The 16,649-nt window shown below is 53.7% G+C and overlaps 1 protein-coding gene across 1 annotated transcript; it reads right to left on the bottom strand.

The window, feature by feature from the left end:
• Positions 1–1,010: 1,010 nt before the first annotated feature.
• Dedd2 (death effector domain containing 2) lies at positions 1,011–16,378 on the bottom strand. Its single transcript, XM_036204218.1, has 5 exons — positions 16,245–16,378; positions 15,303–15,675; positions 14,009–14,131; positions 9,927–10,073; positions 1,011–2,135 (listed from the first exon to the last, which is right to left on the bottom strand). Exons 2-5 carry the CDS (start codon positions 15,634–15,636, stop codon positions 1,744–1,746), a joined length of 996 nt encoding a protein of 331 aa, XP_036060111.1. The 5' UTR covers positions 15,637–15,675; positions 16,245–16,378; the 3' UTR covers positions 1,011–1,743.
• Between the last annotated feature and the right edge of the window lie 271 nt (positions 16,379–16,649).

Below are 16,649 nucleotides of genomic sequence, written 5' to 3'. Positions count from 1 at the left end.
TACAACTGTGCTCTGAGATCACAAGGAAGCTGGCTGGACCAGCCTCCATTCCTGGACAGAACTCAACCCCTAAGGTCTTCCCTGCTCACCAACCATCAGGGGTTCAGGAAGGGTTCCTAGGCACAGACGGGCACACTTCTTGCCCCAGAAAAGGGCAGCCCCCGGGATCTGTACCCACCTACCTCCCAACTGTCAAGTCCTTGCTCCTTAGGCCTAGGGATGGAAGACTTGTGTAAGAGACTTGCGCTCTCGAGCTTGTGCCTTGGGTGTGTGTGTGTGTGTGTGTGTGAGAGAGAGAGAGACACAGAGACACAGAGAGAGAGACAGAGAGAGCTCATGTAGCAGCAAGGAACGCCTCAGCTTCAGGAAGATGAGGAGTGAAAACCCAGGGTTGGGGGACCCTTGGCTGCCTCTCCTCTCCGGTTTCCCATCCCCAGGGCTCTGTCAGCCCCTCTCACTGAGTAGACTGAAAATCCTGGGGTCCTCTTCCAGAGTTCAGTTCCCAGCTGCCATTTCAGGCAGCTCACAACTAGGGGGAACTTCAGCTCCGAGGGACCTGCCACGTCGGGCCTCCATAGTCTGCACTCAGTGCACACCCTCCCTCCACCCACCCCACAGCTGAAAGGGCTGGAGATGCTCAGTGGTTAAGATCACTGGCTGTTCTTCCAGAGGACCCAGTACCCTCATGGCTACTCAATTAGCTCTAAGTCCAGATCAGGGTATCCAACACCCTCTCTGGCCTCCTTGGACCCCAGGAACACAACTGGTGCACAGGCATACATGCAGGCAGAACATCCATACACATAAAATTGAAAAAGAATTCCCCTCTATGGACATACAGAGTTCTACAAAGGGCATATGAACAGAGCTGGGAGGCAATGAATCCGAGGCCTTCCTTCCTTCCTTGACAGCTAAGGGAAATGAGGCCTATAGCAGCAACTCCAGCCCTAACACGAGGCCACCACAGGAGGCACAATTCTTCCCCTTGCCCACCAATAAAAAGTACTTAGTCATGATGCCCACCTATGCCCTTTCCAGGGCAGTTTTATTGGTGCGATTTGTAAAACATCTTGCCACTGGCCAAGTCTTTGCCTTCCCTTGAGACAGTGGCTGGTTCTGGCCCTAACTCTGTAGACAACGCTGACCTGGAATGGTGGATGTGGCCACAAAACTCACGTGATAGTCTGTGTCGAAGAGTCTAAGGACAAGTCTGTATGGAGCTCCAGGGAGCAGGGAAGGTGATGAGTGTTGGGTGTCTGTGTGGACAGCAGGCAGAGCCCTGGCTGGTTAGATGGGCGAGGTGAGCAAGCCCACAGGCACCCCAGCTCCAGGGCACACCGCTGTGACTGAAGCCCTGATGTGGACAGTAAAATCTGAGATCCTGAGAGAGAAGCCCATAGGCTAAAGTGTGTGGGGCCGGCCAGCCTCAGCCCAAGGTGAGAGACACAATGTACAGGGAGCTTTGGTGACTCTGGCTATGCCTTTCTGCTTTGGGGCTCAGCAAACCTGTCCCCAAGGCTGAGGGAATCCACCCGGAAGTGGGGGAGTTTGGGAAGGAAGCAGCTGGAAGTGGTTTATGCCTCAAAGCCCACATCCTACAGGAGAGGCTGTCAGGAACCTGCAGACCTGATGCAGTCCTCAGAGCTGCTGAATAGACAGTTGTCTGGGAGCAAGATGGTCATCTTCCAGGGAAGAAGGTGGCCCGGAGACTTGGAAGTGGGGTCAGTCTTGCCAGATCCAAGATCAGGATGCCTCTGTCCCACGCCGACCCCCTTCCTCCTCCATCAGCAACAGGCGGCGCCGGCCGGCCTCATAGTCAGCCTCGTCCACACTGACCAGCAAGCGGACAGCCTCCCGGCCCACGGCCTCCCGCAGGGCCTCAGTCAGGAACACACCCCGAAGGGCCTGCAGCAGGGCACCACTCAGATAGTCACCCCAGAAGGCATCCAGGTAGGAGAGCTCTGAGAATTTGATGTCACACACCACAGAGCCCAGGTCCCTTGACCGCAGCACGGCAGTGGCTTGTCCGAACACATCCAGCTGCCGGGCCAGGGCCTGCGGTCTCCGGGATGCCACGCCCTGCTCCAAGGCTGGCCCATGCTCACAGTATTCTGCTCGAACCCGGAGCCGGATGTCTGCGGAAAAGGAGCGGCTCATCAGTGGACACCACAGTTCCTTTGCCCTCTGCCCCCTCCCCCGCAGCCACACCAAGGAAGTCTGGACACCTACTCCTCTCTAGGAGGCCTGGTCTGCTACTTCTGAGATGTGGTATCCTCTCTCCAATTTTAACACCTCCTCACCTCCCTGAATCACCTGGCTGACTCCATCCAGCTCAACACTGCCTCTCCCACTGAGGGGTATTCTTTCCCCAGTTCCTACAATTCTTTGCTCCAGTGCCCCCTCCCATTGAGGCCCACCCAGATCAGGCCTACTCTAGATCCACCCACCACCTCACCTCACTCTCCTGCAGCACATTCAGCTCCCCAGACCCAGCCTGGTTTTCCCAAAGGTACATGTCATCTTCTAACCCACTCTAGCAGTGGCATCCTGAGTTCCCCAGATAGCAACCCCCTGAAGGACCTGTACATTGCTCTGGCACATACCCTGGGGTACAGAACTGGTACTCAGTATTTGTGACTGTTTGTGAATGGCAGCCAGCCTCACATCACCTCTCACACAGTGAGAGGCCCTGATCAAACAAGCAGCCCATCCTCCCAGCAAGCTCCAGGGAGCAAGGGGTCTCAGCAAAGCACAACAGACCAGGCTCTGCTGAGGTACAGTACTCTTTCCACAGAAGGTACAATGACAGAGAAGTAAGCCCAAGGCTGCTAAGGGCCACTGGGCCACCCAGGGAGGAGAATGAAGCCCACACAGGGCCAAAGAAAAAGGGAAGGAGACCCCTGAGTTCATTATGTATCAGGAAGAACCATCAGGAATGGCAGGCACCACCAACAGGAATGGCAGGCACCACCAATAGGATTGGCAGGCACCACCATCAGGATTGGCAGGCACCCCATCAGGATTGGCAGGCACCACCACCAGGATTGGCAGGCACCACCAATAGGAATGGCAGGCACCACCAACAGGATTGGTAGGCACCACCAACAGGATTGGCAGGCACCACCATCAGGATTGGCAGGCACCACCAACAGGATTGGCAGGCACCACCAACAGTTCCCACTTTCACTGAAATACTTTGAGGTATGTTTCTGTTACTTAGCCACTACCTACATCTGCCCAAAGGAGGTGGCACCTCTGCCCAGGGGACCAAGACAGGGCTTCTAAAGACAGTCCATGCTAGCTAGCATGAGTTTGGGCTTATCACTTCTCGTCCACATCCCCGTGGGAAGCTGTTCAGTGCTGCCTCTTCATACCTGACACAGCTGGGCAAGGTGCAGCTGTGCTTGGGAACCACAACAGCCAACACTTCTAGAACACTGATAACTGCCAAACATCCTGGACCCCAAGTGCCTAATCACAGAACTCAACTCACAAACAACCCTGTCAGGCAGGCCCTTTCAACATCCCATTTACAGATTTGGAAGTGGAAGCAAACAGGAGCAAAGTGACCAGCCCAAAGTCACACAGCCTGGCATAGCCTCCTAGATTCAGACAGCAAGCTTCTCCAAGAATAGAAATCATTGTAGCCAGGGGTCATTAGACCATTGCTGTGCCCCAGGGCAAGTCAGAGCCTCTGCAAACACAGGTCCTCACCTAGACCAAGGCATCTCTGCCTGAAGAACTGTTAAAGAGAAGAGTGGGCAGAAAGCAACGAGCCATTGGTGAGGCCATGGCACACTGGATGCTCCTGAAACCACAGGGGCCAACAGTGTGAAATGCCAAGTGACTGACACCGGGCATGCCCCAACCCTGAGGTCAGGGGCCACCTTCAACCCAACGGGAAATCAAAGCCCTAGGAGGAGGATGAGTCTTAGCATTGTGGGCTCCTGTCACCTTTCACGGAAGTTCAGCAGAAAGCAGAAGGCGGGTCCCCAGAACCCCAGATGACTTCTTACCACACTCACTTCCTCCCCCCACCCCAAACCCTTCCTCTTTGTGCCTTCAGGGGAACCCAGAGAAGTCGGCCCAGCCTCAGCTCCCAGGCCTACTCATGGACCCAGCTGCCTCCATCCTCTGGGCCCCCATCCTCGACTCCTGTAAGCCTCTGGCCACATCTTCCCAGCTGAGGGTGGGGACTGGGGGAGTGGGAGAAACAGAACCTGCCCAAGGCCATGCAGGGCTGGGGAGAGGCAGAGCCAGAGGCAGCTGGTAGAGTCCCACAGACCTGAAAGTGAATCCCAGCTCTGCCATACTCTAGCTGTGGGGCCTTGGGCATGTGACCTCACCTCTCTGAGCCTGTTTCCCCATCTGAAAAACACAAACAAGAGGTCCCTGCTGCACGGTGGTCACGAGGAGTCAATGAAGCAGCTGCTATAGTGCCTGACTCAGACTTCCAGCCACAGAAGGACACAGAATCAGGAACTGCGATTTCAAAACCCACCTCTCTATCCACATGGCTCCCACCCAGGCTCTCACCTCTCTACTGGGTCTCTAAGTCAATCTCCTCCAACCCTCCCAACTACTGTCCCATCTTCCCACGCCCTGCCTTCTGGCCACCATAAAATACCCCTCATGCCCTCACAGAATGATCTACCCACCTCCTCTGCCCAGACCACACACACTCACCCAGCAAAGCAGAGCATAAGAGACCCACTTCCAGCTCAGCCAGGCCCTTCCCTGACCCTCCTCCTCCACAGCACATAGATTACTGAATGGACATTGAAAACATCCGTCTACTCAGATCACGTGTGGAGGACAGAGCACAGAGTACCAGGCATCCAAGGATGAAGAAGGGCATGCCACAGGCGTGGCAGGGACAAGCCCCACTGTTAGCGCTCCTCCCATGACAGGGCCACCTTGGGGCTTTTCCTGTCTTAGCCCATCTAATCCTCAGGTACTTTCATCGCTGCTGTTCACAGGTAAGGAAACGCTCTGCCAGCCCACAACCCACCTCTGACCTGGACACAGATCACAGCACAGGAAAGAGAAGGACAGGAGGCACACAGTGAGCTCCACCTGCCATAGTTCCACCCCAGTCCTGAATCACCTGCTAACTACACAGGCTTCTCCTTGACCCTGAGCCAGGGTAAACAGGTGCCACCTGAGTGACGGGCTGCCCCAGCACTGCGTGCAGAATGTCCCTAAACCCTCTGATCATCTCCACAGCTTTACGAGGCAATGCTGTGCCTCCTGCTTGTGGGTGAGAAGCTGAGGCACACAGGTTGAGTCACCTAGACAGACCACTCCAGAATTCTATCTAAGGTGCCCAGCTCCATTCAGAGCCCAAGCTCTTAACCACCCAGTGCTGTCGGCTGCCTCTCACACAAGCGCATATAAACACGTAATTAGAAGGCATTCTAAGGCCACGAGGGAAAATGATAGGCAGGACTAGAGTTCCTTTCTAGGAAATGGCACTTGAAGTGAATGTGAGGAAGATACACTGGATCAGCCAGGAAAACCAGAGAAACGGGAAGAGGGGTGTTTCTGGAAGAGAAGAGTGTTCCAGAATGTGCAAGAAAAGAGCTTAGGACGGTCACCAGCTGAGGGGACAATGCAGCTGAAAGGAGGCAGAAGGACACTGGCAGCAGGGTTGGGAGCTCTGGTGTCATTCAGCAGCAAAGCAACTTGCTGCAGACATCTGGAGGTGACCACACCTCTGCACACCTCAGCGGTCTCCCCGCAGCACTACCCTCAAAGGTCCACGGTGACCACTGGGCCCCGAGCATGACAGACACGTGAGGACAAGACCCCCGGCCTCAGTGACAACCACTAGAGCCGCTTCGCGTGGGTGCTGAGTTGGCAGGAACAAGGAAGAAGCCGCAGAGAGGCACTCAGGAAGGAAGCAACATGCCCGGCTCAGGCTGCAGCCGTGGCCCTGGCTGGGGCTGGCTACAACAGCTCTACCTCGGCCGTGGTGGGGACATGCCTCTTACACACACGAACTTGAGCACCTCCCTGTCCCTGCCTCACTTGGGGGCAGAAAAAGGTGCAGAAATGAGAGGGCTTCTTGGGTAACACCAGAGTGATGGAGGGAGCAGGTTCCAACTGGAGTGTCTGAGAGCCCTGAGGTGAGTTCCCTTGGGGTTCCTGGGTGGGTGGGCTGGACAAACACCTAGACTCTCACAGTCCACATGGCCTCCACGGAAATACACACCACAGTGAGGGCTGGCCACTGCCCTCCTGGACTCAACCGTGGCCTCCCACTCCAGCTGTCTGGCTGTGTCCTGACTAGTCCAGAGTTATCTTTCTGAATGCCAACTCCTTCATCTCCCACTGAACTAGACAAGAGAGGCAGCTACCAAACCTCAAAGAAAGTAAGCAACTGACTCTTGATGGAAGAAAAAACACTGAGACCCCAGGAGAGAGCCTGGAAAATACAAACATCAGCAGAGAGTGCTGGTACATACCTGTGATCCTAATGTAAGAGAATGAGGCGAGGAGGATTGTCACAAATTCAAGTCCAGCTTGGGCTTGTATATGTATATGGTGTTCCATCCAAGCCAGCCTGAGCTAAGTGTGTTATCCCAAGAAAACTTAAAAAAATAAAAATAATTTTAAAAATTCAAACTTAAAAAAAAAAAGACATTGGATCTGTCCATGAAATAAATAACAAGACAAATGACAATTGGGATGACTGCAAGACATATACCCATGAGATGACATCAGCCATAATGGACAACTCATGACGAGCCTCAGAATTATTAGGTCACTCCATCTGTTGTATATTTTCCATATACAACACTGGGCCAGGCAGTGGTGGCACATGCCTCTGACCCCAGCACTTGGGAGGCACAGAGGCAGGCCAGCCTGGTCTACAGAGTGAGTTCCAGGACAGCCAGGGCTACACAGAGAGACCTTGTCTCAAGAAAACAAACACAAACAAACAAAATTGGAAGCTGGGCATGGCAAGACAACATGCTTGGAGACAGAGGCAGGACGGTCAGTTCAGGTCAAACCTTGGCTATATGGCAAGTTCCAAAAAAGGAAGTAGGGAAGAGGGAGGAAGGGAGGAAGGGAGGGAGGAAGGGAGGGAAGGAGGGAGCAGAGCCAGCTCTGACAGCTCACGTCTGTAACTCAGCTCTCAGAGGCAGAGGCAGAGGCAGGAGGGCCACCTGCCTAGTCCCCACAGCCAGACCAGAGGCAGGAGGGCCACCTGCCTAGTCCCCACAGCCAGACCAGAGGCAGGAGGGCCACCTGCCTAGTCCCCACAGCCAGACCTGCCTGGCCTGTTTCCGCTCCTAGCAGTTTCTCCCATCTCTCCATCAAACCCTCACGGCTTCCGAGCCAACCTGTGACCACTACAGGCACATGCACACGCAGGCTTTAGCTCCTGCTCGCCTTCCATGTGGGATGCTTCCTGTCTGGAACCTCTGATTTGTCTTATCTTCCCTCCAGAGAACCAGCTCAAGAGAACCAGGCCCCGGCAGGCACTCTGTAGACACCGAGGGAACAGCCAGAGGAGCTCCGGCCCAGCTCTGCTGCCATGGTCTCCTTCCCTTGCTCTTCATTACATCTGCATAATGATGGACACAGGCCCTACTTCAACAGCTGTCTTGAGAATTGGAGGTCAGACAAGTATCACACTCAGCAGTGTCCACTGGATGGCCCTGAAAAGTATGTGGACTCAGGGCCTGTGTCCATACCCAGGGCCCCAACTACCCTTCTCACTCCCTCAAGCACCCAGTAATTTAGTTCTGTCTCTCAACGGTGGCAGCTGACTGGGGGGTCAATCGCTTTAAGCATGCTGGAGCAAGAATGGCCATGTTAAAGGTAAGTCATCCCCATTTTTCAGAAGCGAGAACTGGGGCCCAAGCAGGAGGAACCTAAGGCAGCCCCACCCTGTTTGGTGACTCAGCATCAGATGAGCATTTCATGGTCCTTCAAATCCCAGCCACACCCTGACTAACAACCTCCTGGCCTCAGGGAAGAGACTTGAAGCCTGGATGGTCCTGCTCAGGTTCTCCCCAACCCTCAGGGCAGTGGCTCCCTAACCTACCCAGCCAGCTGGGTGCTGTGGTAATTGCCGGACTCCCTGCACTGGGCAGCCAGCCCCTCAAGCCAGGCCCTCGGAAGGACACAGGCTGGCTATGCTCTGTGCTCCTGGCACAGGTATCTGCCGCCTCATCTCTGAAGTGGGGGCAACACCCACTGCCTGGGAGGCCCCACAGTAATGGGAGAGGCAGGTGTGTAAGTGCTTACTCTATGGTTGGGAAGAGGCATCCCAGGCCAAGGCCTCCTACGGATCCCACAGATTCCGAGAGCCCCTTCTCCAGCTTCTGTGCTGGCCCCATCCTGGCCTAAGCATGTCAGCTGCTGTCTGTAACCTCTAGCTTCCAGGAGCCTCTTCCGAGTGTACTGGACACTCATCTGACGCATCTCACTGAAGACTTCCACTAGCATCACCTGGCCTCAGTCTCTCCACAAGGGTGTCCCTGCAGGCCCATCAGAGCACTTGGCCCATCCCTGGCTTTGTGCCAGCTAAGATCTCATGCTACCTTGGCGTATTTGTGGTTATCCACTTAACACACTACCATGAAGCCACGGACTTCCCAACCTGGTCTAATTCTGTGTCCTCAATGCTGGATGAAGAAGAGACGCTCAATGAGAAAAACTATGTGAAAGAAATGGGAAGTGAACCATTCTGGGGCTCCTACAACCCAGAATAAAATCTAGATCTCCAAGGCCCCTCCTGTCTCCACCCACAAAGCTTCTGCTTCCAACACTCGACCCCACTGGGCACTGCAGAGGTCACATCCCAGTTCCCTCTCCAGCTTTCTCAAGCTTGTCCTGAAAGCAGTACCTCTATAGAGACTGGAGGGGCCTTCTGTACCCCACTGCCTCTGTGTACATCAGCCTGGCTGCTGTTTCCCCTGATCTGTGTTCCCGCAGCCTAGACACATGATTCCAAGGTCAAGGCCAGCTTTGGGACTCTATAGTGAGTACCAGGTAAGTGTGGGTCATAACAAAAGCCTATCTCAACACAAAGAGGGAAAAAAATGAAACTAGAAGCATGGACAAAAATCCAAACTCCCAGCCATGTTGTAGCTGCCCAGCCTTCTGCTAGGGCCTGGCTGGCTCCCACCAGCCCTTGACAGCCTCTCCCATTGTCTCAGCAATCCCAGTTCCAATGGACTACCACCCAGCTCAGCAGCAAGGTCAGCTCTACAGGGACAGGGAATCTCTGCTACAAGCCCTAGACAGCAAACCTCACATACACACGTGGCTTGTACCAGGCACTTTTCCAAGTGGGTTATGTGGTTGACTGTCTCTTCTGACAACAGCTCTAGGCAGGACCATTATCATCTCACTGTACAGATGTGAGGACATGATCTTCACCCCACTCAGTCACCTGCCCAAGGTCAGGCAGCTTCTTTAAATGCCCAGGCTATAGCCAAGCACAGTGGTACAGAATCTTTAAGCTCAGCACTCAGGAGGCAAAGGAAGGAAGATCTCTGTGAGTCTGAGGCCAGCCTGGTCTACAGAGTGAGTTCCAGGACACCCAGGGCTACATAGTGAGACCCTGTCTCTAAAAAAAAAAAAAATGAAAAAACAAGGCTAAGATGTAACTTGGCAACATGACCTGGAGTCCTCAATTCTCTATCCCCACCACACCCTTCACTGAATCAGAAAAGGCTGCATATGTAGTCTGTCTGTCTGTCTGTCTGTCTGTCTCTCTCTGTGTGTGTGTGTGTGTGTGTTTGGATCCTTCACCAAACAGCACCAGAGAAGTCAAAAATACCACTGTGCTCCACAGATAGTTTACCTACCCACCGGGTGTCACATCCCAGATGAATGCAGTATGGCTCACCCTCGAGCTGTGTAGTCCACCATGGGCACAAGTGCTGTCCAGGCCCACGGGTACTTACCACAGGTCACTTTGCCTTCTGATGAGGGCCTGCCCAGCTCCTGTTGCTGCTGCTGCTGCATGGCTGCTGGGCCCACTCTTCTCCGCCGCCTGGCACCACTGCTAGGGCGGCCCCGACTACGACGCTGCCGTTTGGTTGGAGGGGAGCCTGAAGGACAGAGGAGAGCCAGCTCAGGACCAGGAAGAAAGAATACCAAGGTGGGTGTTCAGGAGAAGCAGAAGGCCTCGCTTGGTGCAGTGAGCCTGTGGGGGAGCCTTCTAGAAGTGGTCTTGTCTAGAAGAGGGGCCACCTACCAGTATCTGTAAGGGTGAATGTGCATACGCCACTACACAGTAGACCCTTGCAGGTCTGACCCTAAAGAGGGGCCAACACGTTCACAACACAACTGGTGTGATCCCTACCATTTGGTCTCATTTTCTCAGGAAAAAGCAGAGTATGGTGGCATACACCTCTAATCTCAGTAATTGGCAGAAAGATCAGGAATTCAAGGCCAGCCTATCTTTAAGAGATCTTAACTTCTTACCCCCAATCCTCCCACCCAAAACAGAGAAGCTGAGGATATAGCTCAGAGGTAGTGTGATCTAACGCACGCACGCACGCACGCACGCACGCACGCACTCGCACTCTTGCTCAGAATAACTACAAACCGACCTTGTGCTTCATCTAATGGATGCTGACAGTGGAGAGTGAGGCTGAGTTAGAAGATCAAGGAATTCCAGTGCGGACTAGACAACAAAGTGGTGCCTTACAACCAAAATAGCACCAAAAAGAGCTGCAGAGATGGCTCAGTGGGAAAAGGAGCTTGCTGCTCGGACCCAGGTGACCAGAGTTCAATCCCTAGAACCACATGAAGGAGGAAAGAGAGGCCACTCCACAGAGTCGTGCTCTACATTCATATGTGTGCACCACGAACCCCCACAGCATGTGCATGCGAGTGAGAGCACACACGCGCACACACACACTAGCTGTAAGATTTTAAAGGAAAATGGAGTTGGAAAAAATTACAAAAAAGGAAGGAGGAAAAGATGTAATGAAACAAATGTGTATAGGTTGCAACTCTTGGCAGTCGAGAGGAAATCAGAACACTCCTTACGTGTTCCTCCTCCTGCAAGCCCTAGAAGAATACATTAGGAACAAATGAACCTCTCCAGACAAAATCTGGTATTGCCTCATCACTGTTGTAAAATAAAGGAAGTAAACCTGTTCCAATATTAACGGCCAAGATTTCCACCGTAAAAGAAAAAAGCCAGGGACCCGGGAGATGACTCAGCAGTTAGTGCGCACATTACTCCTGTGCAAGACCCAAGTTCAGTTCCTTGTACACCTGCCTGAAGAGATCCACAACCACGAGTAACTGCAGCTGTAATTGTAACCGATACCTTCTTCTGGACTCCTTGGGGACCAGCACTCAAGCGCACAAACCCAAAACATACACACAATTAAAAGCAAATTTAAAAGCCTCAAGGATTATAGGCACGGGCCACCAAACCCAGCTCGGAGGGACATTTTCACCCACTTTCCCATGCAGCTGAGAAGCAGGGCACACACCCAGCCCCAGCTGTTGGTCTCTAGATATTGAGGCTCTAACAGAGACCAGGCTCCTGGACAGGCAGATGACTTTGGGGGTGAGAAGTACCCAGGACACCTTGGAATGTCATAAAGTACAAAGCACTCAAGAGAGTGATGCGCACATGTCAACAGGACGGAGCCCAAGCAGCCTAAACGCTGGCAAGAGCGACTAATTGACTATAACAAAGTAAACAGAGCAGGCCGCGGTGCGCACGCCTTCGATTCCAGCACTGGGGGGGAGAGGCAGGTGCAGCGCATGTGAGTTTTGGGCTAGCCAGGACTACTTAGTGATACCCTGTTGCTAAACTGGAAAGAGAAAAGAGGGGTTGGAGAGAGCAGCTCAACTGTGGAGCTCCTGTCTAAAATCCCACCATGAGGCTCCGGGGGCAAAGCTTAGTGACAGCAGCCTTGCCTAGTATGAACAGAGCCCTGGGGTTAATCTCTAGCACCATAAACACAGAAAGTAATTGAAGACAAAAACATGACATTGTTTAAATTACTCAATGTTCCAGCCTCATGGCACAGAACAGTAATCACAGCTACTGGGTAGGCTGAAGCAAGGGGATCTGGGCAACTGAGAACCTGTTTCAAGTTGTCAAACAAACAAGCAAATAAACAAGTGAGTCACTATTTACAAACATTAGTATGGCAAATGGTTCAGGCAGCGTTCACAGAACGATGTTACACCCCTGCCCCTCCCAGGGACGACTGAGCGCAGAGCAAGCTGAAGAGCATCATCTTATACACTACTAACCAAAGCAAGAAAGTTACATCTATTCACTGAGCCTCGCAGATGGATAATGCGCCTGCTGCCCAGGCAGCATATCCTTGGAGGCCCACCTGTAGCCCCGGTGCTCAAGAGGCAGAGACAGGATTCCCAGAGCAAGCTGGCTCTAGGTCAGCCAGAGACCCTGTCCCAGTAAACAGAGTGTGAATTAGGAAGACAGCTAGTGCTTCCCTACACACTTCGAGCCTCTCCACATACATGCACACAGTGAATGTGGACCTACACACAGATACACATATAAGCACATCACATGTCAATACACCCCACTCCCACAAAGCAGTCACTTCACAGCGTACAAATTTGGCCAGAGCCAACTGATGACATGTCTCTATGTCAATGAAAACATGACAGGCACCAACACAAGGGGACCACACTGATCAAGGAACATTCCAGCCAAAAATGCGTAACCCCAATCTAACCAATCCTTTGCACCTAAATCCCACTCCAGAGGAAGATGGAGAGAAAAGAGACAGGATACCATCATGTGACAACCAAGAGCAATCAGAATGGTGTACACACCAAGCAACCCTGTAGGTGGACAAGTCAGAACAGTCTGGGCAGGGGAGGAGGGGGCAGAGCTGTGGTTTAGTGTACAGAGGGCAGTTAGTATATAGGAGGCCCAGGTTCCAGGTCCAGCCCCAGAAGAAAAAAAGGTAGATAGGTCCATCAGTCTGTCTGTCTGCCTGGTAATGAAGAAGTTTCTATTCTATACAGGTTAAAAGACCACTGCATGCCAGTTGGGCATGGCGACTCACATGGGAAGGGTGAGGCTGGAGGATCGCCTCTAGTTCAGGGGTTCTCAACCTTCCTAGTGCTGTGAGCTTTAACAGAGTTCCTCATGTTGTGGTGACCCCAACCGCACATTTTCGTTGCTGCTTCCTAACCATAATCTCGCTACTGGTAGGAATCATCGTGTTTTCCGATGGTCTTAGGTGATCCCTGTGAGAGGGTCACTTGACAACCCTCCGAAGGGGTCATGACCCACAGGTTGAGAACCACTGCTCTAGTTGTAGGTAACTCTGGGGTACATACAAAGTGAGTTCCAAGCCAGCCTGGGCTACAGGAAGAAAGCCCATCTCAAAATAATAATCATTAGGGTTTTTTGTTTTGTTTTGTTTTTAGCTGCACACACAACAAACAATACAAAGAGACTCAACTAAACTTATTCTCAAATTATGCCAGCTAATTCAGAGGCAAGTCTACTGATGTCTGCAATTCACTACCAAAGAGCTCAATACAAACCTCAGAATTTTACACACACACACACACACACACACACACACACACACACACTACAGTGGCAGAATGTTAGTGATCCCTGAATCCAAGTGAAGATATTCTCTGTACCATCTTAACTTCTCTGGATGTTTGAGATTTTACATAATTAAAAATTAGGGGGAGAGGGATTATGTACATAGATTGGAATACAGTAATTGAACTAATGAAAGGCATTTGCCATAAAATAAATCTCAGAAATGTGCCCAACCAAGGCTGCCAGGTCACATGCCTCAACATGATGCCATCGGAGTGAAACATGAGTCCCTGTGACATAACTCTGCTGCTTCAGGACACACGCTTCTTCCTATAGCAATAATAAACACAGACACACTGCAAAACAGACAGAATGACCCTTCAGGCCATTCCCTTGATGGGCAGGATGCAGGAGGTTATCACAGTTTAGGAAGAAGACAGGGACACGGTCACCCTACCCACCCAGTGGACTCACCTGTGTCCCACTGACTCGGCTGAGAACCAGCAGAACTGCTTGACTGTCGCCGACGCCGGCAACTGCCCTCTGTCCTTTTGGAAGAAGAGCCAGAATTGCCATAACTGTATCGCTCAGGCGACACTGGAAAAAAGAGAATGGAAGAAGTATTCCCAGCTTCCTTACCTCCCAGGTCTAGCCTCCTAGGAAGAAAGCCTGAGCCAAAGGATGCCTAACCCTGGTCCCTCAGAGGCCACACCCAAACACCCACTCCTTCTCAAGCACCTCGTGGGCACAGGTTGCTCAGAGGCATCCCAGGACACAGTACTCATGGGGCTGCCTAACCCATGTCAACAGCTCCAGCTGTCAGGCTTATTCTTTTAGGAGTCCCGGTTCCTGCAATACCCTACCTGCTCCTGGCTTACTCTGGAGCCCCCAGATACAAGTATGCCTTTCTGCCTCTCTTCTAGAGCCTGACACTCAGACATATTTTTCCAAAATCAGACAGTCTATCCCTAGAGGTGCCCTTCTGTTTACACAAATCCCACAGGCTTATTATGGGACAGGAAAGCTCATAATCACCCCTCCCCAACCACCATACTCTATCTCTCAAAAAAGAGCCCAACAGCCTGCCTATACACAGGCCTCCCGGTACCTGACCCCTCCCAGCTCTTCCCTTTCTGCCCAGGGATCAAGGGCCTCAACCCTGGAGACAGGACAGGCAGGTTTGAATCCTGGTCCCCTTACTTGCTATACATGCTATGTGTTTGATGTATTTTCATGTTCCACACCCCCATTTTAAACGCCATCTTGTTGGAAGAGAATTCCTTCATCGTTACCCAGTTTAGGGCCACCTCCCCTCTTTTTGATCCATCTCACTCAATCTATGACTGTATCTAAAGCCAAGTTCCGTGTTTATTATTAATTGACTCCCTCTACTAATGCAAGCTTCAGAGAACGGACATCTCGGTCTGATTTCCTTTGTGGCCACCATGAAGGATGCAGTTCTCACATGCAACAAGGTAACTTCTCTGAGCCTGTTGTTTTTCCTGTGCGGGGGCAGGCAATAAGGTGACAGATCCTATGGAAGGTTTACCTCTGCCTGGCATACAAAGCTCCACACACAATCATTATTGATTGATACGGCCCAATTCCACAAGCTCGCTCCTACCTCAGTAGCCTGCCTTTGGGGTTTCCCATTTTAGAAAAGGGCTGTGGGGCGGGGGCTGAAACCTGTATCAGGACACCACAGGAGCCCAGTGGGAGCAGGGTGTTCCGGTCCCAGAAGTCCTGCAACCTCCCATTCAAACCTTACCTGGCCGGCGTCGCTTGCGGGCCAGATGTGGCAGTAGGTCGTGGCGGGCCAGCACGCGCAGGAGTTGGCTCAGCAGCCTCAGGTTGCTCTCGTCGCACTGCCCACGGCGTTCCAGCTCCAGGAGCAGCTCCAGGCCGCTGCGGGCGCGGGCCAGGCCTCCAGGGGCGCCGGGGGCCTCATCCAGCAGAAAGGCCAGGAGCTCCAGTTCGCACTCGGTCAGCTGCCCGCCCACCACCTCGAACATACGGTGAAGCGACAGCATGCCGTAGTAATCCAAACACTCCTCCTCCTCCCAGCTCGGGGCCGGGGCCGGGGTCGACCCGGGCAACGCCATTCCCAGGGGAGGGGTGCGGAACAAGCTCAGAACCAGGGCCTAGAACCCACACGGCGGGCGGGCGGGCGGGGAGGACGGCGTGGTCAGCGACGCGGCGGCCCGGAGCCCGCACAGGCCAGCGTGGGGCCCCCGCGAGGCGTCTCCGGGCAGGGTCGCCCCGCACCCTCCAGGTCGAGACGCCGGACCCCAGCGGTCCACCGACCCGGCGGGCCGGGCAAGCGCAGGCGCCCCTCTCCGGGTGGTACGTTCCGAACCTGCGCCCCGGCCGACCTAGGACAGCAGCCCGGAACGAGCCTCGCGGCCCACTGCAGGGCACCTGGTCCACCGCCCGGCGACTTCGGGTGGCAAATGTCCAGCCGTGGCGCTTGGTTCCGACCGCTAGGACCTTCCAGCTAGCCCCACGCCCCCACCCAAGCGGTCCCGTTCACAAGTGACCCCCGGACCTCTGCAAGCGGCACCCACAAAGGCAGCCCCGAGCTCCACGCAGGTAGTACCGTCGGAGCCCGGCCCCTCGCCCTACAAGGGCGAGCTGTCCTGCGATCGCCCCAGCACCCAAGTGGTTCCATCTGCCCGCCACCAAACGCCCTAAGGCCTCCCTGGATCCTCACCAGATTCCGGCGTCCGATGACTCCTGGGCGACGGCCGCAGCCACTTGTTTTGAAGCTTTCTGGCACCTTCTCTATTATTACGCCTGCGTCACCTCGCTCCTCCTCCTTTGCCCAACTCGCGCAGGTGCGACCGCCACGCCCCTACGGCGCAAGCGCAGAAGGAGGCCTCCAAGCCCCACCCCTCCAGGCCGCCGGATCTGCCCCCACCCCGCCGAAGCGTCCCTGTTCGCCCGCGCCGCGCTTGCGCAGCGCCAGAGCTTTGCCGCGTCCCGCAAACTGGATCGTGTTTTGAGTTTCGATGTGTGGCCCTTGGATCTCACGACGTGGCCTGTTGGAATTATCCCATAGACTACATCCCCGTCCTGATCACGACCTGCACGCCCACATGACTGATGCCAACAGTCA

Source organism: Onychomys torridus, chromosome 1 (assembly GCF_903995425.1).
Source record: "Onychomys torridus chromosome 1, mOncTor1.1, whole genome shotgun sequence".
Lineage (NCBI taxonomy): Eukaryota > Metazoa > Chordata > Mammalia > Rodentia > Cricetidae > Onychomys > Onychomys torridus.
The sequence above is the reverse complement of the archived record's forward strand: the minus strand, read 5'-3'. Positions and strand labels throughout refer to the sequence as shown.